Source organism: Salvelinus fontinalis, chromosome 11, assembly GCF_029448725.1.
Source record: "Salvelinus fontinalis isolate EN_2023a chromosome 11, ASM2944872v1, whole genome shotgun sequence".
In the NCBI taxonomy this organism is placed as follows: Eukaryota; Metazoa; Chordata; class Actinopteri; order Salmoniformes; family Salmonidae; genus Salvelinus; species Salvelinus fontinalis.
This window is the reverse complement of record NC_074675.1, coordinates 41,240,680-41,264,591: the sequence shown is the minus strand read 5'-3', so window position 1 is coordinate 41,264,591 and position 23,912 is coordinate 41,240,680. Positions and strand designations below refer to the sequence as shown.

Sequence of the window (23,912 nt, the reverse complement as noted above, 5' to 3'; positions counted from 1 at the left end):
GGCTAACAGAGGCAACATAGGGCTCACTGGCTAACAGAGGCAACATAGGGCTCACTGGCTAACAGAGGCAACATAGGGCTCACTGGCTAACACAGGCAACGTAGGGCTCACTGGCTAACAGAGGCACCGTAGGGCTCACTGGCTAACAGAGGCAACGTAGGGCTCACTGGCTAACAGAGGCAACGTAGGGCTCACTGGCTAACAGAGGCAACATAGGCTCACTGGCTAACAGAGGCAACATAGGGCTCACTGGCTAACAGAGGCAACATAGGGCTCACTGGCTAACAGAGGCAACGTAGGGCTCACTGGTTAACAGAGGCAACGTAGGGCTCACTGGCTAACAGAGGCAACGTAGGGCTCACTGGATAACAGAGGCAACGTAGCGCTCACTGGCTAACAGAGGCAACGTAGGGCTCACTGGATAACAGAGGCAACGTAGCGCTCACTGGCTAACAGAGGCAACGAAAAGCTCACTGGCTAACAGAGGCAACGAAGACCTCACTAGCTAATTGAAGACAACTTAGACTCACCCAATGACAGCGAAGGCTGGGAGCTCCTGGAGGTCAAATGGGAAGTCCAGACGAAAACGGGTTTTAAACAGAGCTGTGATGGTTTCTGTGTAGGACGGAGGGAGGGGGGGATGGAGAGAGAGTGATTCATCATTATCAAAATGCTTTTAAGAGGCTATATACAGTACAGACCTTACATAAATGATTGCGTGTGCCAATATACAGTATACTGTATGGGTTGTTCCACGAAATGAGTGCCTATTGCATCACTTAGATATATGAAGTAGAAATTGTGCACCAATATTGAATTTTAAAAGCCTTTTAATATTTCATGAGGAGCCGTTTAAGTTAGACCACATGGATAGTGGCGCAGTGGTCTAAGACACTACATCTCAGTGCAAGAGGTGTCACTGCAGTACCTGGTTCAAATCCAGGCTGCATCCCATCCAGCTGTGATTGGGAGTTCCATAGGGCGGCACACAATTGGCCCAGTGTTGTCTGGGGTAGGCAGTCATTGTAAATAAGAATTTGTTTTTAACTGACCTGCTTAGTTAAATAAATCTGATTTTTTATATGAATAAAACTTGCTAAAGTGCTAAAATTCGTCATTTTGACATGTTCCTCCGTTCACCCTCTGACTTCTAGGAAGATTTTAACCCACTTAACCCCTACGTTTTCCCCATCATTGTAAAGCCTTAGGTATGATGTTGCTTTGACAAAGTCATTTCTGAAAGATTATTATTTATTTAATGTGATTAGTGAATCCTTTACATCTGTCCCTCATTTTAATGTCAACCCTATTACGTGAACTGAAAAATTCAACATCTAATGATGGTGTAAAATCAGGAGAGCTGGCTGAACTATTTTGTATCATTTTCTGGTGTTTTGGGGTGGAAAACTGAGTGGGTCGAGCATAACACGTCAACCTGTTACCCATTGATAGACAGGGTAGAAATCTTAACAAAACAAATTGTGAAGCTTGCACTCAAGTGCCTCTTGCTGTTACACACAAGTTTCCAATCCCCATTTCACAAGGGGATTTATGGCCAATGTAACATCCCTGTTACTTTATTTGACCCTTGATAGTCATTTTTTTATTTTTTTTATTTAAAATTCTGTGAATTCAAAAGTTATTTTCACACATCTCAAAAGGCACCAAATTGGTGGAATGACCCATATACACTTACCAAAAATAAAACCCAACATGCATCGATTTCAGAGATTTTACAGTTTTACAGATAGCTACAGTTCATATAAGGAAATCGGTCAATTGAAATGAATTCATTAGGCCCTAATCTATGGATTTCACATGACTGGGAATACAGATATGCATCTGTTGGTCACAGATACCTTAAAAAAAAGGTAGGGGTCTGGATCAGAAAATCAGTCAGTATCTGGTGTGACCACCATTCGCCTCATGCTACGCGACACATCTCCTATGCATAGAGTTGATCAGGCTGTTGATTGTTTCCTGTTCTACTCCTCTTCAATGGCTGTGTGAAGTTGCTGGATATTGGTGGGAACTGGAACACGCTGTCGTACACGTCGATCCAGAGTATCCCAAACATACTCTATGGGTGACATGTCTGGTGAGTATGCAGGCTGCGCATTATCATGCTGAAACTTTAGGTGATTGCGGCGGATGAATGGCACGACAATGGGCCTCAGGATCTCGTCACGGTATCGGTGTGCATTCAAATTGCCATCATTTAAATGCAATTGTGTCCGTTGTCAATAGCTTATACCTGCCCATACCATAACCCCACCTCCAGCATGGGGCACTCTGTTCACAACGTTGACATCAGCAAACCGCTCGCCCACACAACGCCATACACGCTTTCTGCCATCTGCCCAGTACAGTTGAAACCGGGATTCATCAATAAAGAGCACACTTCTGTGAGAGAGAAATTAACATGTTTACCTGTTTTGTTTAATATTAACAATTATACTTAACAAATAGTAAAGGGATGGTTTCCACTCCAGCTCCCTGCAGCTAGTCTGGGTATGGTCAAGGACATGGTGTTTACTCAAGATAGAGATAGTTTGAGCTGACAATTGATTTATGCCATAGAATGAGTTGGTGTTTCTGTACTGTGAGGTACGAGTTAAGAGCCCTCGTCTTGAGGGCCAAACTCTGGTTTCCATACAATGGGAACAGTCTTTACCGCAGATACTGTCTGCTGTGAATTATTCATTTCTTTCATACAAAGTCTAATCTTTTGACCCATTCCACACATCTGTTGTTTGTTATGAACATTCAGGAGGATTTACTTTGCTATAAAATGCTGTGGTTCAAATCGGTTTGTTGGGCTCTCAATGAATCATCTAAGGGTGGTTCGTCGACCAGCTTCATTATTGCAATAATTAATCAATGTAATTAATACATTTTGAATAAAGTAATATCCTGATTGGTGATTGACCTTGTCTCTAATCATTTTAATTTTAATTTTCATGACACTTCTCTAGCGTGCCAATGGCCATCGAAGGTGAGCAGTTTCTACAGTTTGGGAAGAAATTCTTCAGTTGTGCAAACCCAGTTTCATCAGATGTCCGGGTGACTGGTCTTAGACTATGTGGAGGTCCTGGGCTGGCGTGGTTACACGTGGTTTGGAGTTGTGAGGCCGGTTGACAGTACTACCAAATTCTCTAAAACGACATTGGAGGAGGCTAATGGTAGAGAAATTAACATTCAATTCTCTGGCAACAGCTCTGGTGGACATTCCTGCAGTCAGCACTCCAATTGCACGCTCCCGAAAGAAACTTGAGGCATCTGTGGCAAAACTGTGTTGTGTGACAAAACTGCACATTTTAGAGGCCTTTTATTGTCCTCAGCACAAGGTGCACCTGTGTAATAATCATGCTATTTAATCAGCTTCTTGATATGCCACACCTGTCAAGTGGATGGATTATCTTGGCAAAGGAGAAATGCTCACTAACAGGGATGTAAACAAATTTGTGCACGAAATTTGAGAGAAATAAGCTATTTGTGCATATGGAAAATTTCTGGGATATTTTATTTCAGCTCATGAAACAAACACTTTACATGTTGCGTTTATATTTTCATTCAGTATACATCTAGACCGGTCTTACCCTCGTCTTTATTCCACACAGCCAGGACTCTGAAGATGAAGGCACTGAAGGTAGCAGCGAAGAACCCTCTCCAGTAATTCCTCACCGCAAAGAACGTAGATGTTACCTCAATACTGAACAGCACACCTACAAAACACACACACATTAATCAATTTCTCAGGAACACACAGAAACATGATCAAAGTAACTATGTGAAGGGGGAAGAGCAAACCTTGCAATCTCTGACCCAGCCAGTGTATCTGTCAGTGAGTGTTATCCCACTGGGCACACCACGTAATTTCAAGGTGAATAATTGCGTAATATTTGGTTGAGACGTTGATCAATGAGATCACAACCTATATATTTACCCACTCAAAAAGACTGCCAAAAGTGAGTTGAAATTCAATTGTGTTATCACTAAATCAAATCAAACCAAAATGTAAATGCACTTTAAATTCATGTTTGATTTAGTCCTATTCTTTAACATAGATTTTTGGTTGAGATGGACATATCAATTGTTAATTTGTAGACAAACTGGAATTAAAGCCAGACTAAGTCAATGGCACAGATGGAACTCTCCTTCAACATTTTTATATTTGGGCCTCCCGAGTGGCACAGCGGTCTAAGGCACCGCATCGCAGTGCTAGAGGCGTCACTGCAGACCCGGGTTCGATCCAAGGCTGTGTCGCAGCCGGCCGCAACTGGGAGACCAATGAGGCGGTGCACAATTGGCCCAGTGTCGTCCGGGTTAGGGGAGGGTTTTGCCGGCCGGGATGTCGATGTCCTTGTCCCCCACTCTAGCGACTCCTTGTGATGGGACGGGCGCATGCATGCTGACACTGTCGCCAGTTGAATGGTGTTTCCTCCGACACATTGGTGCGGCTGGCTTCCCGGGTTATGCGAGCAGTGAGTTAAGAAGCAGTACGGCTCGGCAGGGGCATGTTTTGAAGGACGCATGGCTCTCGACTTTCACCTCTCCCGAGTCGGTACAGGAGTTGCAGCGATGGATATCCCGAAAAAAGGGTAAAAAGTACAATACAAATATAATAATAAAACATTTTTATATTTGGTTGAGTTGACAACCTAACAATTCAATATCACTACATTTCATTACATTTTAAATCAACCAGAGATTGAAATCATAGGCCTATGTAGTGTCGTGTCTTTGCTATCGTTAAATTGAAGACTTATAGTTTTTATCAAAGATTCCTGTAATTAGGGATTACGCGATCACTTGAGTAATAACGTAACTAATTAACTGTCACGTTCCTGACCTGTTTTCTGTTAGTTTTTGTATGTGTTAGTTGGTCAGGACGTGAGTTTGGGTGGGCAGTCTATGTTTTCTGTTTCTATGTTGGTTTAAAGGGTGACCTGATATGGCTCTCAATTAGAGGCAGGTGGTTTTCATTTCCTCTGATTGAGAGTCATTTAAGGTAGGTGTTTTCACACTGTTTGTTGTGGGTGGTTGTCTTCTGTGTCAGTGTTTGTTACACCATACGGGACTGTATCGTTCGTTCGGTTTTTGTGTAGTCTGTTTTTCCCTGTTCGTTCTTTGTTACGTGTAAGTTCGTAGTCCAGGTCTGTTGCCTTCGTTTCTTGTTTTGTAGTTTGTTCTAGTGTTTTGTCAGTGTTTCGTCTGTTTAATAAATTCAGTATGTCTTCATCACCCGCTGCGTCTTGGTCCGTTCAATCACCACAAGACGAACGTTACATTAACTATGAATTCGAGGGCACCAGGGAAAGTTATTAGATTACAAGGTTATAATTTCCCAATATAACCTTTCAGATATTTTCATATCTGATCAATAGTCCTCTAATGAATTATTTATTTACTTTACCTCACGTTAGTCTCATTCCAAACATCGTAAATTGTTGATTATCTGCACGAACCCAGTCTTCACTATGAGTCATCCCTACATCAATTGTCTTAAATCATTTATTTATTACTAACTAACTAATTCACAGAAATGCATAAACAAACAAACAAACTTAAAAATAGTTACATGAAATGATGGGAGAAATATGCCCTAGTGGGCTGAACCGGCATTGCGGCTTGTTAGACAAAGGGAAAGTTGCGTTCGACTAAGAATTCACTACAGAGTCCATAATTATAACAATTGACATGCTAATCTTTACACATGAACGCTCACTCATTCGGGAACAATTGCAATCAATTTATATATATAGTTACGCTCGGTGTGTGTCGTCTTGATCGTTGGAGAGAAGTTCGTTTTGGTTGGAGTTCATTCTGTCTCGGTTATTGTGGGTAGTTCAGAGTGACATTCGTTATAGAATGGATGTTTCGGCGGTTGTCTTTCTTCGCGTTCAATGATACCGAATTCCTAGCTGCAGACTAGTAGTCAATATCAAAACTTGTTCTTATTCGTATAAGAGTTTAACCATGTGGTATGGTTAAAGATTCAGCAATGTTACCTTAACCTTCGTTCTCCCCATGGAGAGAAAACATGGTCTAATGGTAATTTCTCAGAGTCGACTTTTATTCAGATAGCAGGAAGGGGTTGTCCTTGGATGTCTGACCCAACTGGCTCAGGGGCGGGTCCTCGGGTTTAGTTCAAATCAAAAAGGGATTTGTATTTTCTTAATTAAACAGTCCAAAATCATATTACACAATTATACAAACAGTATCATACTCACTCATTCATTTTATACAACAAACAGATGTAAACCTCATATCTGAGGTTATTATATAAACAGCGGTATGGTAATGTAGTCCCACAGTCTCTCATGAGTTTCCCACGTGGTGGCCAATGGGCATGTTAATAGCTGGACTCCCCACCGATCTTTTATACTTTTGCAGGAACATGAAATATGTTCGTACCTCAAGTTCTGTGAGGTGGGAGAAAATTCCTTTGTCCTGAAAGTTTACCCTCTCTCTTAATACTGTTTGGCCATGAGGAGATTCTCAGGAATTTACGACGTCTCTGTGATCACCGCATGGGTTGTTGTGGAAAGGGAGAGGCAGGGAGAGGGGGATGGGGTTTGCAATACCCAAGCAGGCAACATCATGACAGTAGTCTATTTGTTGTTGAATCCTGGGTTGAATTGAGACAATAGCTGTTGATGACTTTGCAAAATGCTATACGTATATATAGGCCTAAATAGCATCATTGATGATATAAGAGTGATATAGCATGGTCACGTTTCATTTGCTCTGTTAAACCCATCCTTTGGAATGACTTCGATAGCAACAGTGAATCTATTTCGTTTTTAAGTGGAGATCTCTCAACACGCATTCTCAGGATAGCACATTGGTAATAGTTTGTGACAATCATCATAGCTAAGGGCTAGGCTACGTTAAAACCCTGGACGGGAGACCAAGGGTAGCTGTAAATAGATCAATTCTACAGTAGGTGTTGCCCAGCCTATTGTTTTTTTCCCTGATAGTGGATATAACGTCGAAGATCTGACATTGTTTTAAAAGGTTTGTCTATGTTGAAATTTGGTTACCATGATGACAATCATGTTGAAATTCCACCCTCAAAACAGTTTATGTTGACGACTTTTTTCAAATCCAACATAGATTCCACGTCAGAATACGTTGACAAATTACACTGAAACAACATTGATTCAACGAGATTGTGTCTAGTGGGATGTTGGTGTCACTCACCTCCAATAGGGGCAGCGAAACAGCAGCCGACCCCCACAGCACAAGCAGCTGCCAACATCTCAATGTTCCTCGACTCATTCTGTAAACACATATGGAGAGGCGTATTTACATTTACAGACACACCCTATGAGGTAGGCCGTTGTCGGGTGGATGTAGACCTAGCAGTGTGGACGGAGGCATACAAGGATGTTACGCTTTTCTGTCCAAGGGGAGGTCTTTTATGTGCAAAAATAGTGAATAAATAAGTGCCAAAAGTAAGCTACTACATTATTTACAAAATAATAAACAGGACGAAGAGCAATATAAACTAGATTTAAATCAATAAGTCAGCCCACTGACTTCCCCCAGGGCAGGTCTCACTAACGACTGTTAGCAATTAGCATGCACAGCAGCAAGTATAGCTCAACCTTCCCTTGTCAGAGCTGTTGTGGATGAAATGCAGAGTTAAAATAATTTTTACCCATAACGCATTTCACCATGAAACAATAACAAAGCCTCCTCCCACCCGTTTCAGTAAAAAAAGCTGAGGGATAGGAATGTATCCACTCTCAAATTCATGGACAGAGCTATGGATACAAGGACTGAACTAAGCTCATGAGGCACTAATAAGTAGAATCTTACAATTCCTACAATCTTACAATCTTACTTCAATCTTACAGTTCTTGAAGATTCAAATGGGCACATTTCATTAATTCAGCGTTTACCCAAACTCAGTCCTGGACACCCCAAGGGGTGCATGTTTTGGTTCAGCTGCGTAGTGTTTTGGTTCAGCTGCGTAGCGTTTTGGTTCAGCTGCGTAGTGTTTTGGTTCAGCTGTGTAGTGTTTTGGTTCAGCTGCGTAGTGTTTTGGTTCAGCTGTGTAGTGTTTTGGTTCAGCTGCGTAGTGTTTTGGTTCAGCTGCGTAGTGTTTTGGTTCAGCTGCGCAGTGTTTTGGTTCAGCTGCGTAGTGTTTTGGTTCAGCTGCGTAGTGTTTTGGTTCAGCTGTGTAGTGCTAGGGCAAACACCAAAACATGCATCCCTTGGGGTTCCCAGGACCGAGTTTGGGAAATGCTGAGTTAAAACGTTTGCCTCCGTTTGCCTGTCACACTTACTCCGACCAGGAAATATGAAGAACCCTTTTCCACTTTAGCTTGAGTGCTAAAGTGTTTATTCCTAAACATGATCACTTTCTAGGGAATATTTTAATGAACAAATGCATGGATGGAAGAGTAATTTGTGTGGAATCACAAAAAACTAAAGCTTTGGTGCCAAAACCAAGCAGCATGCTCTCATAGTTTCTCAACTCTCATAGTTTCTGTTTCTCAACACTCAAAATAGCGAAGAGCATTCCTGCAAATATAAAACGTCTTTCATAAAACAGTTTTCAAAATATTGAATTGCTTTACTTTGGTAAATGGCACAGAGAGATTGGATCTGTGCCACTGCCCAAACAACCACATGGTACGGTCGAATGTAATAAAACTTCTGCAAACACAGTATGGCATGGGACTATAGATGGATTACAGATATGTAATTTCAATAGGTGGTAGAGAGATGGGATATGGAGTTCTGGAGAGGAGGAAGTTATGGTGGATGTTCTGCCCTTCATCTCCAGCCAAGCTTTACCTTGTTTCCTATGAGGCTTGGCTCCTTTAAGCAGCATGTTAGAGTGAAACAGAGAGGTGAGTGTGAATGTGTACTAAACACCACCACACACACACACTTGTCATTAGTATGCCATAAAATGCACCATATTCGTATAGAGTACAGATACAACACAGAGAGGAGGGAGAAAGAGAGAGAGGATGAGGGAAGGAGAAAGAGGCTAGAGGGAGCCGAGGGAGAGAAGGAGAAGAAGATTAAGGGGAGACAGACAGACAGACACGGGTATGTAGCAAAGGAGTTCTCCATACTTGAGGGTTTGGGGGTTTGCTTCAAAGATTCTTCATTGCCCCTGCCCCCCCAGCCCCCGTCCCTTCACACACGCACACACACACACTGACAGAGGGAACAAGGGACTCTCATCTTCAGAGTACAGAGAGATGAATCAAAGATTCCCTCTCTCTCATTCCCTCTGTCCCCTAAGGCCCAAGCGGAACAAACATAGTCTTTCAACTTTCAATCTCTCTACTCCTTTTTGCCTGGTTGTCCGTCTTTACCTCCATCACTCTCTCCCTTGCTTTCAAAACTTTTCTTAATTTATGTATCGCTACATTTATTTATCGCTCCCTGTAGTATAGCTAGGGAGATTACACATGAGATGTATTTAATTATTTAGCAAATAAAATGCTAGTTGAAATATTTATTATGTTACTTTTGTAAATATACGTACTGTGTGTGTGTGTGTAACCAAAGAAATACCTACGCATTCTGGACATGTGCTCCTTCGGAAACAGTCAAGACAGAAAACATTCTCTAAACTGGCCATGTGTGACATGTTTTTATCTTCTTTGCCAAGTCAAGTCTTTCCTCTGAGCTAGCCCACTAACATGCCTTGTTTTAAGCCGACGCAGACAGGAGCAATCGATTAGGAAGAGGAACAAGCAGAGTGGAGAATCAGAAGTGTGTGTTTCTCACAGCTCCACCTAAGCACTGACAGAGCTATCACAGCTTATTTTACCCCCATCAGAGAGAGTAGAGGGAGAGGGAGGGAAAGATGTCGATCAGCCTGATTTAGGAGTTCAGAGAAACAAGGAAACTTTTCAATACATAGCTAAACTACAGTACAGTTCTGTCTAAAGGGAGAGATGAGCCTGTTCAGTGAATTACTATGGCATCTCAACCATAGTGGAGTTGGTTTGTCTGCATGATCAGTGGCTACAGTAGATGATAGATATAGTGATAAGATGTACTGTGGTGGTACTATGGTTTAAATGTGATGTGCATAAGGGAGAGTACTGTGAAAAAGTTAGGCTATGGAAGTGAAATATCAGAGGCAAGTATAGTGTTGAAAGAAGAAAGCAAAGGATTAATAAAGTGAAGCCAGTTCAGAAAGGGAACCCAAGTGCCCGCCTCAGTTGACGCATCAGCTGAGATTGCACCAATTAGATGCTAGTAACAATCACGCCTGCCTTTTTTGGAGGTCTATTTAGCTGACCGGTTCTGCTCATATCTCTTGCTGCTGCTTGCTGCTACTGCTAGTATGCATTTGCTTACAGTGATACGATGTACTGTGGTGGTACTGTGGTTTAAATGTGATGATAAATGTAGCAGATTCGTCTCGTGACTACTATATACTTTGTTTGTTCCTATGCTAGTTTCAGGCAGAGCCTGTGCTCTCGGTTAACACACCCCATCACCACCTTTTATTGTCCCCAGCACAAGGTCCACCTGTGTAATGATTATGGTGTTTAATTAGCATCTGTCAGGTGGATTGATTATCTTGGCAAAGGAGAAATGCTCACTAACACATTTACATTTGAGTCATTTAGCAGAACTCTTATCCAGAGCTGCATACAGTAAGTAGTGAGTGCATACATTTATATTTTTTCTCAATTTTAGACATTTAGCAGAACTCTTTCCTAGAGCAACCTACAGTAGTAAGTGCATATATTTTCACTTATTCGTACTAATAGTGATGCAAACAAATTTGTGCACAAAATTTGACAGAAATACGCTTTTTGTGCATATGGAACATTTCTGGGATATTTTATTTCAGCTCTTGAAACATGGGACCAACACTTTACATGTTGCGTTTATATATTTTTTCAGTGTATATTGACGCTTTGCTTGGGCATTGAGCTACCCTGAAGGAGCAGAGTCTATATCGACAAGACTTGCATTATTCATTTCATAATAAATGGTTCAACATATTTCTGCGTGGTGTTTCCTTCTGAAAGATCATATTGATAACAATGTGGTAACTTGTGTGTGTGTGTGTGTACTTGTCCAGGTGTGGTTTACCTCGTAGATTCCACCAAACAGAGACATGAACTTGCTGAGGAGTGCAGCACACAGACTGGCAATGTGAACAAACGGACCCTAGAGAGGGAGAGAGAATGTCTTGTGAATGATTTCCTAAAATACTTGGTCCACGTGTAACCACAACCCCACGTCAGCGCCAGTCTCTGTGTTTCACTGTGACAACCCCTTGTCCTATGAATCACAGATATATTGATTGATTTTAGGAGCATTCAAGCCAGATTGCATCTGCTGGATGTCAAATGGAGTGTGTGTCTGCATAGCTAGTGGAACAGACTGTACTGTACTGGCAGCAACATGTGACACACTCATACAAGCCTGACTGTGAGAAAAGCGTTGTGTGTGTACGCGTCAGAGGTGTGTGTGTGGTGAGAATAATTTGTACTGAGTGTGTCTGTTACCTCCTTTCCCAGAGGCATGCCACTGCCCAGGGCACAGGTGAGGCCGATCACTTTGGCCACAAAAGTTTTAAAGGTGAGGTATTCTTTCAGCACTACACCCCTCAGAATGGTCTTCATCTCTGGGATACCTGAACCTAGAGGGGGAGAGGGGGTTATGGTGCTATGGTGCTATGGTGATTGACACCAAGTTGATATTGGTCTATGTATGTGTGTGTGTGTGTGTGTGTGTGTGTGTGTGTGTGTGTGTGTGTGTGTGTGTGTGTGTGTGTGTGTGTGTGTGTGTCTTACCTACGGCCTGTGGGGCCAGTATCTGTGTGAAGCCAGCTGAGAAGGTGATGAGCACCACAGGGTAGGTGACCCAGGCCAGGTATTGGAGAAACACATTACTCTCCAAGCCTCCGTACATCCACTTCTGTGCTGTGGACACACACACACACACACACACACACACACACACACACACACACACACACACACACACACACACACACACACACACACACACACACACACACACACACACACACACACACACACACACACACACACACCACAGCAATGTGTGTTTGACTGAAGATAAAGCACATTGACACCCAAACACCTTCTGAACACACAGCATACATGCTACCAGCACACAAACACAGTTTCACGCTGCAAAAATTTAACTAAACCACATTTAAGCTAATCGTACACACACATGCGCACACACAGTTTCATGCCGCAAAGATGACTTTAAACCAGATTTAAGCTAATCATACACACAAACACACACCCGCATGCAGCTCAGGGAGACCGTAATCTGCACTGCAGCTCACCATGAACACACACACCCTGGTTGGAGGTATGTACGTGAGTAAACCACAGTGTCTGAGATTATCTGGTGTGTGGCATAATGTCTTATTTAGCTGCATGCAGGAGAGATGTCAGATGAAAGGATTCAGCCAAAGGAACGGAGTGTACAGCTGACCAGAGTCGTCATTAGACCAAGTTTACCTCACCAACTCCCTCCTCCTTACCTTGTAGACAGATGGCGATTGCGAAGTCGACTACCCAGCTGACCAGAGCCATGAGTAGACCGAGGAGGATGAGGAAGATCCAGTCTTCACCAACACGAGAGATGAGGAACTTCTGACAGCGCAACGTACAGACTGGAGGGAAGAGAGATACAGGTGCACACTGTTAGACAACAACAACACTGTTACTACTAATGTACTAGTCAGTCAAGTCAGTCAGAACTACAAAACAAACAAACCAACACATCTTACAGACTGAGGAGAGAAGTTTAGCATTGTTAAAACTACATTACACACCTTGGAGTCAGGACTACACATACAATGTAAACCCCTGCACCCACAACTGCTCATTTGTTGATGTCAACTTTTGCACAGACACCTCTAGTATAATTTAAATGGGGCTGTTTTTTATTCACACAGCTTACTCCAATCCTCTCCTCTTTCTACCCCCCCCCCCCCTCCCCCATACACATACTGTACTGCCTCCTCTACCAGTTCCTTCCCTATTTTCCTCAACTCTCTCCCTCTCTCTTGCCCTCATTTCTTCTCTCAGAGTGGAGAGGTCTAGCAGCAGGGGCACCTCTAGTCCTCAGCTTTAATGACTGTGTCACATCCGACACTCCACACTGTCCTAACACTAGTACAGCTCTGCTCCCCTCTCATCTAATTCTGTCTCCTCTCATCTCACCAATGTACTAAACCACACTAATGCTACTTTACCACACTACAAGATTATGTCAGAGGAAAGGGAGAATAAAAAAAGGGTATAACATAAAATGTTCTTTTCCCTCTTCCTCTCTCTTCCTGCCTTTCTTTTCCTTCTCATCTAAAGTATTATTGCTCTCCCCATCTCTGTCTCGCCACTCTCCTCCATTATGTATAGTACAGCCTGTGTGTACTATCATATAGGGGAATAGATTGTCCTGAGGCAGGAATGGCGACAGAGCATTATTACAGCCTGTGTGTACTATCATATAGGGGAATAGATTATCCTGAGGCAGGAATGGCGACAGAGCATTAGTACAGCCTGTGTGTACTATCATATAGGGGAATAGATTGTCCTGAGGCAGGAATGGTAACAGAGCATTAGTACAGCCTGTGTGTACTAACATATAGGGGAATAGATTGTCCTGAGGCAGGAATGGCAACAGAGCATTATTACAGCCTGTGTGTACTATCATTTAGGGGAATAGATTGTCCTGAGGCAGGAATGGTAACAGAGCATTAGTACAGCCTGTGTGTACTAACATATAGGGGAATAGATTGTCCTGAGGCAGGAATGGCAACAGAGCATTAGTACAGCCTGTGTGTACTATCATATAGGGGAATAGATTGTCCTGAGGCAGGAATGGTAACAGAGCATTAGTACAGCCTGTGTGTACTAACATATAGGGGAATAGATTGTCCTGAGGCAGGAATGGTAACAGAGCATTAGTACAGCCTGTGTGTACTATCATATAGGGGAATAGATTGTCCTGAGGCAGGAATGGCAACAGAGCATTAGTACAGCCTGTGTGTACTAACATATAGGGGAATAGATTGTCCTGAGGCAGGAATGGTAACAGAGCATTATTACAGCCTGTGTGTACTAACATATAGGGGAATAGATTGTCCTGAGGCAGGAATGGCGACAGAGCATTATTACAGCCTGTGTGTACTATCATATAGGGGAATAGATTGTCCTGAGGCAGGAATGGTAACAGAGCATTAGTACAGCCTGTGTGTACTAACATATAGGGGAATAGATTGTCCTGAGGCAGGAATGGCGACAGAGCATTATTACAGCCTGTGTGTACTATCATTTAGGGGAATAGATTGTCCTGAGGCAGGAATGGTAACAGAGCATTAGTACAGCCTGTGTGTACTAACATATAGGGGAATAGATTGTCCTGAGGCAGGAATGGCAACAGAGCATTAGTACAGCCTGTGTGTACTAACATATAGGGGAATAGATTGTCCTGAGGCAGGAATGGCAACAGAGCATTAGTACAGCCTGTGTGTACTATCATATAGGGGAATAGTTTGTCCTGAGGCAGGAATGGCGACAGAGCATTATTACAGCCTGTGTGTACTATCATATAGGGGAATAGTTTGTCCTGAGGCAGGAATGGCAACAGAGCAACATGCATGTTTTTAGTACGCTAGGCTACACACACACTCTCCAATCAACACCTTCACTGTCTGTCTAACACAGACACACACTGCTTATATAAGCAGTGAAAAACACTGTGTGTGTGTGTTGCATCATCTCGCCCACAGCCCAGCTGTGTTCTAAGAGCCCCTTCTGTTCTCTAGTCAGCATCCAGAGCAATTTACAGAAGCAATTAGGGTTAAGTGCCTTGCTCAAGGGAACATTGGCAGATGTTTCCTCTAGTCGGCTCGGGATTCGAACCAGCGACCTTTCGGGTTACTGTCCCAACGCTCTTAACCGCTAGGCTACCTGCCTCTGTCTGTTTGCGTGTGTGAGAGCATGTACATGCAAACATATACATGTACATATAAAAGTGTGTGTGTTTCAACCAGCACCAGGTGTAATCTTGTCTGGTTTCTGAGCAGTAATGTGGTTATCTCCGTCTGTGCTGCTATGGCTCACTGGTTTTCCTTGGGTACACAGTACACACATTAAAAAGTTTACCAGCGTCATTCTTTACGGCAGGCAATAACCTGCATGCCATTCCACTCCATCCCTATCCTCTCTTCTCTTCAATTTTTCATTCACCCCGTCTTGTCTTCCACCCTTCCTTCCTTACCATCTCTCTTTCTCATCACTCTTCAACCCACGGCTTTAACTTCTTTCATTACTCTTATCCTTCTTTTTCCTTTTCTACCTTCTATCTCTTCTCTTTGTACTTGTCTTCCTCTCCTTACTGGAACCTTCTTTGCTTTCTCTCTCTTTCCACTTTTATTTTCCTTTTCTTCCTCTAGTTTCTTTGCTCCTCCATCTCCTTCTCCTCTACTGTCTCTCTTGGACTATCCTTTAGCCTTCTTTTTGTACGCTTTCTCTCTCCCTCTCTCTGCCTCTAGCAATAATACCCACATACCTGCTGAGACTAATTTAGGTTGCCTTGGATACAGAATGCGTCCACTTCCAGTGCCAAGCTCTAAATGGCTGAGAGAATGAATGAGTGAAGATGAACAAGTGAGAGAAAGGAAATAGTGAACACAGTGAGTAAATGAGTAAGGGCATAAAGGAAAATAAGACACCAATTGTGAATACACCATACCGACAGAATACAGAACATCTTACGTGAAACTTAAAATTACCCACCCCATTTGTTATGCAAGGTGACAGTTTACTAAAGCAAAAATAACCTACATCATAAATGTTCCATTCTGCACACTCATGCCAATAAGGCGTATCAGAGGGAGGGTGCATACATTAGATGCTCATACATAAGAAAGAGAGACAATTAGCTAGGCCTGCTTGGCTATGTATACGACCACGAGCAAATGGCAATAGGATAGAACGGGACAGGAAACCACACCACTCAGCTCTTTAACTTTTACATATCAACTAGGAGAGAGAGGAAGAGAGGGAGGGAGAAGGAGACAAAAAAAAGTGCATGAGGGAAATGGCGAAGGGGACAGGAGAAGGAAGAAAAAGGGAGAGATTCAGCAGATACGACCCAGCCATGTCCATACTCCTAAACCCTGACTCTAGTCTAACCTCTATAAAACACATCCCTTCCCTCCGTGACTGTAGTCTAACCCCTATAAAACACAACCCTTCCCTCCTTGACTGTAGTCTAACCCCTATAAAACACAACCCTTCCCTCCTTGACTGTAGTCTAACCCCTATAAAACACAACCCTTCCCTCCTCGACTCTAGTCTAACCTTTATAAAACACATCCCTTCCCTCCTCGACTCTAGTCTAACCTCTATAAAACACAACCCTTCCCTCCGTGACTGTAGTCTAACCTCTATAAAACACATCCCTTCCCTCCTCGACTCTAGTCTAACCTCTATAAAACACAACCCTTCCCTCCTTGACTGTAGTCTAACCCCTATAAAACACAACCCTTCCCTCCTCGACTGTAGTCTAACCCCTATAAAACACAACCCTTCCCTCCTTGACTGTAGTCTAACCCCTATAAAACACAACCCTTCCCTCCTTGACTGTAGTCTAACCCCTATAAAACACAACCCTTCCCTCCTTGACTGTAGTCTAACCCCTATAAAACACAACCCTTCCCTCCTCCACTGTAGTCTAACCCCTATAAAACACAACCCTTCCCTCCTTGACTGTAGTCTAACCCCTATAAAACACAACCCTTCCCTCCGTGACTGTAGTCTAACCCCTATAAAACACAACCCTTCCCTCCTCAGCTGTAGTCTAACCCCTATAAAACACAACCCTTCCCTCCTCAGCTGTAGTCTAACCCCTATAAAACACAACCCTTCCCTCCTTGACTGTAGTCTAACCCCTATAAAACACAACCCTTCCCTCCTTGACTGTAGTCTAACCCCTATAAAACACAACCCTTCCCTCCTCGACTGTAGTCTAACCCCTATAAAACACAACCCTTCCCTCCGTGACTGTAGTCTAACCCCTATAAAACACAACCCTTCCCTCCTTGACTGTAGTCTAACCCCTATAAAACACAACCCTTCCCTCCTCGACTGTAGTCTAACCTCTATAAAACACAACCCTTCCCTCCTCGACTGTAGTCTAACCCCTATAAAACACAACCCTTCCCTCCTTGACTGTAGTCTAACCCCTATAAAACACAACCCTTCCCTCCTCGACTGTAGTCTAACCCCTATAAAACACAACCCTTCCCTCCGTGACTGTAGTCTAACCCCTATAAAACACAACCCTTCCCTCCTCGACTCTAGTCTAACCCCTATAAAACACAACCCTTCCCTCCTTGACTGTAGTCTAACCCCTATAAAACACAACCCTTCCCTCCGTGACTGTAGTCTAACCCCTATAAAACACAACCCTTCCCTCCTTGACTGTAGTCTAACCCCTATAAAACACAACCCTTCCCTCCGTGACTGTAGTCTAACCCCTATAAAACACAACCTTTCCCTCCTCAGCTGTAGTCTAACCCCTATAAAACACAACCCTTCCCTCCGTGACTGTAGTCTAACCCCTATAAAACACAACCCTTCCCTCCGTGACTGTAGTCTAACCCCTATAAAACACAACCCTTCCCTCCTTGACTGTAGTCTAACCCCTATAAAACACAACCCTTCCCTCCTCGACTGTAGTCTAACCCCTATAAAACACAACCCTTCCCTCCTCGACTCTAGTCTAACCTCTATAAAACACAACCCTTCCCTCCGTGACTGTAGTCTAACCTCTATAAAACACATCCCTTCCCTCCTCGACTCTAGTCTAACCTCTATAAAACACAACCCTTCCCTCCGTGACTGTAGTCTAACCCCTATAAAACACAACCCTTCCCTCCTTGACTGTAGTCTAACCCCTATAAAACACAACCCTTCACTCCTTGACTGTAGTATAACCCCTATAAAACACAACCCTTCCCTCCGTGACTGTAGTCTAACCCCTATAAAACACAACCCTTCCCTCCTTGACTGTAGTCTAACCCCTATAAAACACAACCCTTCCCTCCTTGACTGTAGTCTAACCCCTATAAAACACAACCCTTCCCTCCGTGACTGTAGTCTAACCCCTATAAAACACAACCCTTCCCTCCGTGACTGTAGTCTAACCCCTATAAAACACAACCCTTCCCTCCTCGACTGTAGTCTAACCCCTATAAAACACAACCCTTCCCTCCTCGACTCTAGTCTAACCTCTATAAAACACATCCCTTCCCTCCTCGACTCTAGTCTAACCTCTATAAAACACAACCCTTCCCTCCTCGACTGTAGTCTAACCCCTATAAAACACAACCCTTCCCTCCTTGACTGTAGTCTAACCTCTATAAAACACAACCCTTCCCTCCGTGACTGTAGTCTAACCTCTATAAAACACATCCCTTCCCTCCTCGACTCTAGTCTAACCTCTATAAAACACAACCCTTCCCTCCTCGACTGTAGTCTAACCCCTATAAAACACAACTCTTCCCTCCTTGACTGTAGTCTAACCCCTATAAAACACAACCCTTCCCTCCGTGACTGTAGTCTAACCCCTATAAAACACAACCCTTCCCTCCTTGACTGTAGTCTAACCCCTATAAAACACAACCCTTCCCTCCTCGACTGTAGTCTAACCCCTATAAAACACAACCCTTCCCTCCTTGACTGTAGTCTAACCCCTATAAAACTCAACCCTTCCCTCCGTGACTGTAGTCTAACCCCTATAAAACACAACCCTTCCCTCCTCAGCTGTAGTCTAACCCCTATAAAACACAACCCTTCCCTCCGTGACTGTAGTCTAACCCCTATAAAACACAACCCTTCCCTCCTTGACTGTAGTCTAACCCCTATAAAACACAACCCTTCCCTCCTTGACTGTAGTCTAACCCCTATAAAACACAACCCTTCCCTCCTTGACTGTAGTCTAACCCCTATAAAACACAACCCTTCCCTCCTTGACTGTAGTCTAACCCCTATAAAACACAACCCTTCCCTCCTCAGCTGTAGTCTAACCCCTATAAAACACAACCCTTCCCTCCTTGACTCTAGTCTAACCCCTATAAAACACAACCCTTCCCTCCTCAGCTGTAGTCTAACCCCTATAAAACACAACCCTTCCCTCCTTGACTGTAGTCTAACCCCTATAAAACACAACCCTTCCCTCCTTGACTGTAGTCTAACCCCTATAAAACACAACCCTTCCCTCCTCAGCTGTAGTCTAACCCCTATAAAACACAACCCTTCCCTCCTTGACTCTAGTCTAACCCCTATAAAACACAACCCTTCCCTCCTCAGCTGTAGTCTAACCCCTATAAAACACAACCCTTCCCTCCTTGACTGTAGTCTAACCCCTATAAAACACAACCCTTCCCTCCTCGACTGTAGTCTAACCCCTATAAAACACAACCCTTCCCTCCTCGACTGTAGTCTAACCCCTATAAAACACAACCCTTCCCTCCTCAACTGTAGTCTAACCCCTATAAAACACAACCCTTCCCTCCTCGACTGTAGTCTAACCCCTATAAAACACAACCCTTCCCTCCTTGACTGTAGTCTAACCCCTATAAAACACAACCCTTCCCTCCTTGACTCTAGTCTAACCCCTATAAAACACAACCCTTCCCTCCTCAGCTGTAGTCTAACCCCTATAAAACACAACCCTTCCCTCCTCAGCTGTAGTCTAACCCCTATAAAACACAACCCTTCCCTCCTTGACTGTAGTCTAACCCCTATAAAACACAACCCTTCCCTCCGTGACTGTAGTCTAACCCCTATAAAACACAACCCTTCCCTCCTTGACTGTAGTCTAACCCCTATAAAACACAACCCTTCCCTCCTCAGCTGTAGTCTAACCCCTATAAAACACAACCCTTCCCTCCGTGACTGTAGTCTAACCCCTATAAAACACAACCCTTCCCTCCGTGACTGTAGTCTAACCCCTATAAAACACAACCCTTCCCTCCTTGACTGTAGTCTAACCCCTATAAAACACAACCCTTCCCTCCTTGACTGTAGTCTAACCCCTATAAAACACAACCCTTCCCTCCTCGACTCTAGTCTAACCTCTATAAAACACAACCCTTCCCTCCTCAGCTGTAGTCTAACCCCTATAAAACACAACCCTTCCCTCCTTGACTCTAGTCTAACCCCTATAAAACACAACCCTTCCCTCCTCAGCTGTAGTCTAACCCCTATAAAACACAACCCTTCCCTCCTTGACTGTAGTCTAACCCCTATAAAACACAACCCTTCCCTCCTCGACTGTAGTCTAACCCCTATAAAACACAACCCTTCCCTCCTTGACTGTAGTCTAACCCCTATAAAACACAACCCTTCCCTCCTTGACTCTAGTCTAACCCCTATAAAACACAACCCTTCCCTCCTCAGCTGTAGTCTAACCCCTATAAAACACAACCCTTCCCTCCTTGACTGTAGTCTAACCCCTATAAAACAAAACTCTTCCCTCCTCGACTGTAGTCTAACCCCTATAAAACACAACCCTTCCCTCCTTGACTGTAGTCTAACCCCTATAAAACACAACCCTTCCCTCCGTGACTGTAGTCTAACCCCTATAAAACACAACCCTTCCCTCCTTGACTGTAGTCTAACCTCTATAAAACACAACCCTTCCCTCCGTGACTGTAGTCTAACCTCTATAAAACACATCCCTTCCCTCCTCGACTCTAGTCTAACCTCTATAAAACACAACCCTTCCCTCCTCGACTGTAGTCTAACCCCTATAAAACACAACTCTTCCCTCCTTGACTGTAGTCTAACCCCTATAAAACACAACCCTTCCCTCCGTGACTGTAGTCTAACCCCTATAAAACACAACCCTTCCCTCCTTGACTGTAGTCTAACCCCTATAAAACACAACCCTTCCCTCCTTGACTGTAGTCTAACCCCTATAAAACACAACCCTTCCCTCCTTGACTGTAGTCTAACCCCTATAAAACTCAACCCTTCCCTCCGTGACTGTAGTCTAACCCCTATAAAACACAACCCTTCCCTCCTCAGCTGTAGTCTAACCCCTATAAAACACAACCCTTCCCTCCGTGACTGTAGTCTAACCCCTATAAAACACAACCCTTCCCTCCTTGACTGTAGTCTAACCCCTATAAAACACAACCCTTCCCTCCTTGACTGTAGTCTAACCCCTATAAAACACAACCCTTCCCTCCTTGACTGTAGTCTAACCCCTATAAAACACAACCCTTCCCTCCTTGACTGTAGTCTAACCCCTATAAAACACAACCCTTCCCTCCTCAGCTGTAGTCTAACCCCTATAAAACACAACCCTTCCCTCCTTGACTCTAGTCTAACCCCTATAAAACACAACCCTTCCCTCCTCAGCTGTAGTCTAACCCCTATAAAACACAACCCTTCCCTCCTTGACTGTAGTCTAACCCCTATAAAACACAACCCTTCCCTCCTTGACTGTAGTCTAACCCCTATAAAACACAACCCTTCCCTCCTCAGCTGTAGTCTAACCCCTATAAAACACAACCCTTCCCTCCTTGACTCTAGTCTAACCCCTATAAAACACAACCCTTCCCTCCTCAGCTGTAGTCTAACCCCTATAAAACACAACCCTTCCCTCCTTGACTGTAGTCTAACCCCTATAAAACACAACCCTTCCCTCCTCGACTGTAGTCTAACCCCTATAAAACACAACCCTTCCCTCCTCGACTGTAGTCTAACCCCTATAAAACACAACCCTTCCCTCCTCAACTGTAGTCTAACCCCTATAAAACACAACCCTTCCCTCCTCGACTGTAGTCTAACCCCTATAAAACACAACCCTTCCCTCCTTGACTGTAGTCTAACCCCTATAAAACACAACCCTTCCCTCCTTGACTCTAGTCTAACCCCTATAAAACACAACCCTTCCCTCCTCAGCTGTAGTCTAACCCCTATAAAACACAACCCTTCCCTCCTCAGCTGTAGTCTAACCCCTATAAAACACAACCCTTCCCTCCTTGACTGTAGTCTAACCCCTATAAAACACAACCCTTCCCTCCGTGACTGTAGTCTAACCCCTATAAAACACAACCCTTCCCTCCTTGACTGTAGTCTAACCCCTATAAAACACAACCCTTCCCTCCTCAGCTGTAGTCTAACCCCTATAAAACACAACCCTTCCCTCCGTGACTGTAGTCTAACCCCTATAAAACACAACCCTTCCCTCCGTGACTGTAGTCTAACCCCTATAAAACACAACCCTTCCCTCCTTGACTGTAGTCTAACCCCTATAAAACACAACCCTTCCCTCCTTGACTGTAGTCTAACCCCTATAAAACACAACCCTTCCCTCCTCGACTCTAGTCTAACCTCTATAAAACACAACCCTTCCCTCCTCAGCTGTAGTCTAACCCCTATAAAACACAACCCTTCCCTCCTTGACTCTAGTCTAACCCCTATAAAACACAACCCTTCCCTCCTCAGCTGTAGTCTAACCCCTATAAAACACAACCCTTCCCTCCTTGACTGTAGTCTAACCCCTATAAAACACAACCCTTCCCTCCTCGACTGTAGTCTAACCCCTATAAAACACAACCCTTCCCTCCTTGACTGTAGTCTAACCCCTATAAAACACAACCCTTCCCTCCTTGACTCTAGTCTAACCCCTATAAAACACAACCCTTGCCTCCTCAGCTGTAGTCTAACCCCTATAAAACACAACCCTTCCCTCCTTGACTGTAGTCTAACCCCTATAAAACAAAACTCTTCCCTCCTCGACTGTAGTCTAACCCCTATAAAACACAACCCTTCCCTCCTTGACTGTAGTCTAACCCCTATAAAACACAACCCTTCCCTCCGTGACTGTAGTCTAACCCCTATAAAACACAACCCTTCCCTCCGTGACTGTAGTCTAACCCCTATAAAACACAACCCTTCCCTCCTCGACTGTAGTCTAACCCCTATAAAACACAACCCTTCCCTCCTCAGCTGTAGTCTAACCCCTATAAAACACAACCCTTCCCTCCTTGACTGTAGTCTAACCCCTATAAAACACAACCCTTCCCTCCTCGACTGTAGTCTAACCCCTATAAAACACAACCCTTCCCTCCTCGACTGTAGTCTAACCCCTATAAAACACAACCCTTCCCTCCTCAACTGTAGTCTAACCCCTATAAAACACAACCCTTCCCTCCTCGACTGTAGTCTAACCCCTATAAAACACAACCCTTCCCTCCTTGACTGTAGTCTAACCCCTATAAAACACAACCCTTCCCTCCTTGACTCTAGTCTAACCCCTATAAAACACAACCCTTCCCTCCTCAGCTGTAGTCTAACCCCTATAAAACACAACCCTTCCCTCCTCAGCTGTAGTCTAACCCCTATAAAACACAACCCTTCCCTCCTTGACTGTAGTCTAACCCCTATAAAACACAACCCTTCCCTCCGTGACTGTAGTCTAACCCCTATAAAACACAACCCTTCCCTCCTTGACTGTAGTCTAACCCCTATAAAACACAACCCTTCCCTCCTCAGCTGTAGTCTAACCCCTATAAAACACAACCCTTCCCTCCGTGACTGTAGTCTAACCCCTATAAAACACAACCCTTCCCTCCGTGACTGTAGTCTAACCCCTATAAAACACAACCCTTCCCTCCTTGACTGTAGTCTAACCCCTATAAAACACAACCCTTCCCTCCTTGACTGTAGTCTAACCCCTATAAAACACAACCCTTCCCTCCTCGACTCTAGTCTAACCTCTATAAAACACAACCCTTCCCTCCTCAGCTGTAGTCTAACCCCTATAAAACACAACCCTTCCCTCCTTGACTCTAGTCTAACCCCTATAAAACACAACCCTTCCCTCCTCAGCTGTAGTCT

At 43.9% G+C, this 23,912-nt stretch overlaps 2 protein-coding genes across 9 annotated transcripts in view; both read right to left on the bottom strand.

The window, feature by feature from the left end:
* Window positions 1-23,912, bottom strand: part of LOC129866085 (chloride channel protein 2-like) — a 249,482-nt gene that overhangs the window by 65,461 nt on the left and 160,109 nt on the right. For 4 of the 8 annotated variants that reach the window (XM_055939252.1, XM_055939250.1, XM_055939256.1 and 1 more), the window contains 8 exons: window positions 12,524-12,655; window positions 11,796-11,924; window positions 11,508-11,641; window positions 11,089-11,166; window positions 8,812-8,835; window positions 7,207-7,285; window positions 3,600-3,725; window positions 531-615 (listed from right to left, as the gene is read on the bottom strand). In XM_055939252.1, coding sequence (XP_055795227.1) covers window positions 531-615; window positions 3,600-3,725; window positions 7,207-7,285; window positions 8,812-8,835; window positions 11,089-11,166; window positions 11,508-11,641; window positions 11,796-11,924; window positions 12,524-12,655 — 787 coding nt within the window. Of the gene's footprint in view, window positions 1-530; window positions 616-3,599; window positions 3,726-7,206; window positions 7,286-8,811; window positions 8,836-11,088; window positions 11,167-11,507; window positions 11,642-11,795; window positions 11,925-12,523; window positions 12,656-15,561; window positions 15,756-23,912 lie in introns of those variants that run through there. The other 4 variants (XM_055939251.1, XM_055939257.1, XM_055939255.1 and 1 more) reach the window with 2 other exon arrangements.
* Window positions 16,035-22,704, bottom strand: LOC129866076 (uncharacterized). The gene is made up of 2 exons (XM_055939190.1): window positions 16,440-22,704; window positions 16,035-16,397 (listed from the first exon to the last, which is right to left on the bottom strand). The coding sequence occupies exons 1-2, from the start codon at window positions 20,736-20,738 to the stop codon at window positions 16,035-16,037; spliced, it is 4,662 nt and encodes a 1,553-aa protein (XP_055795165.1). The 5' UTR covers window positions 20,739-22,704.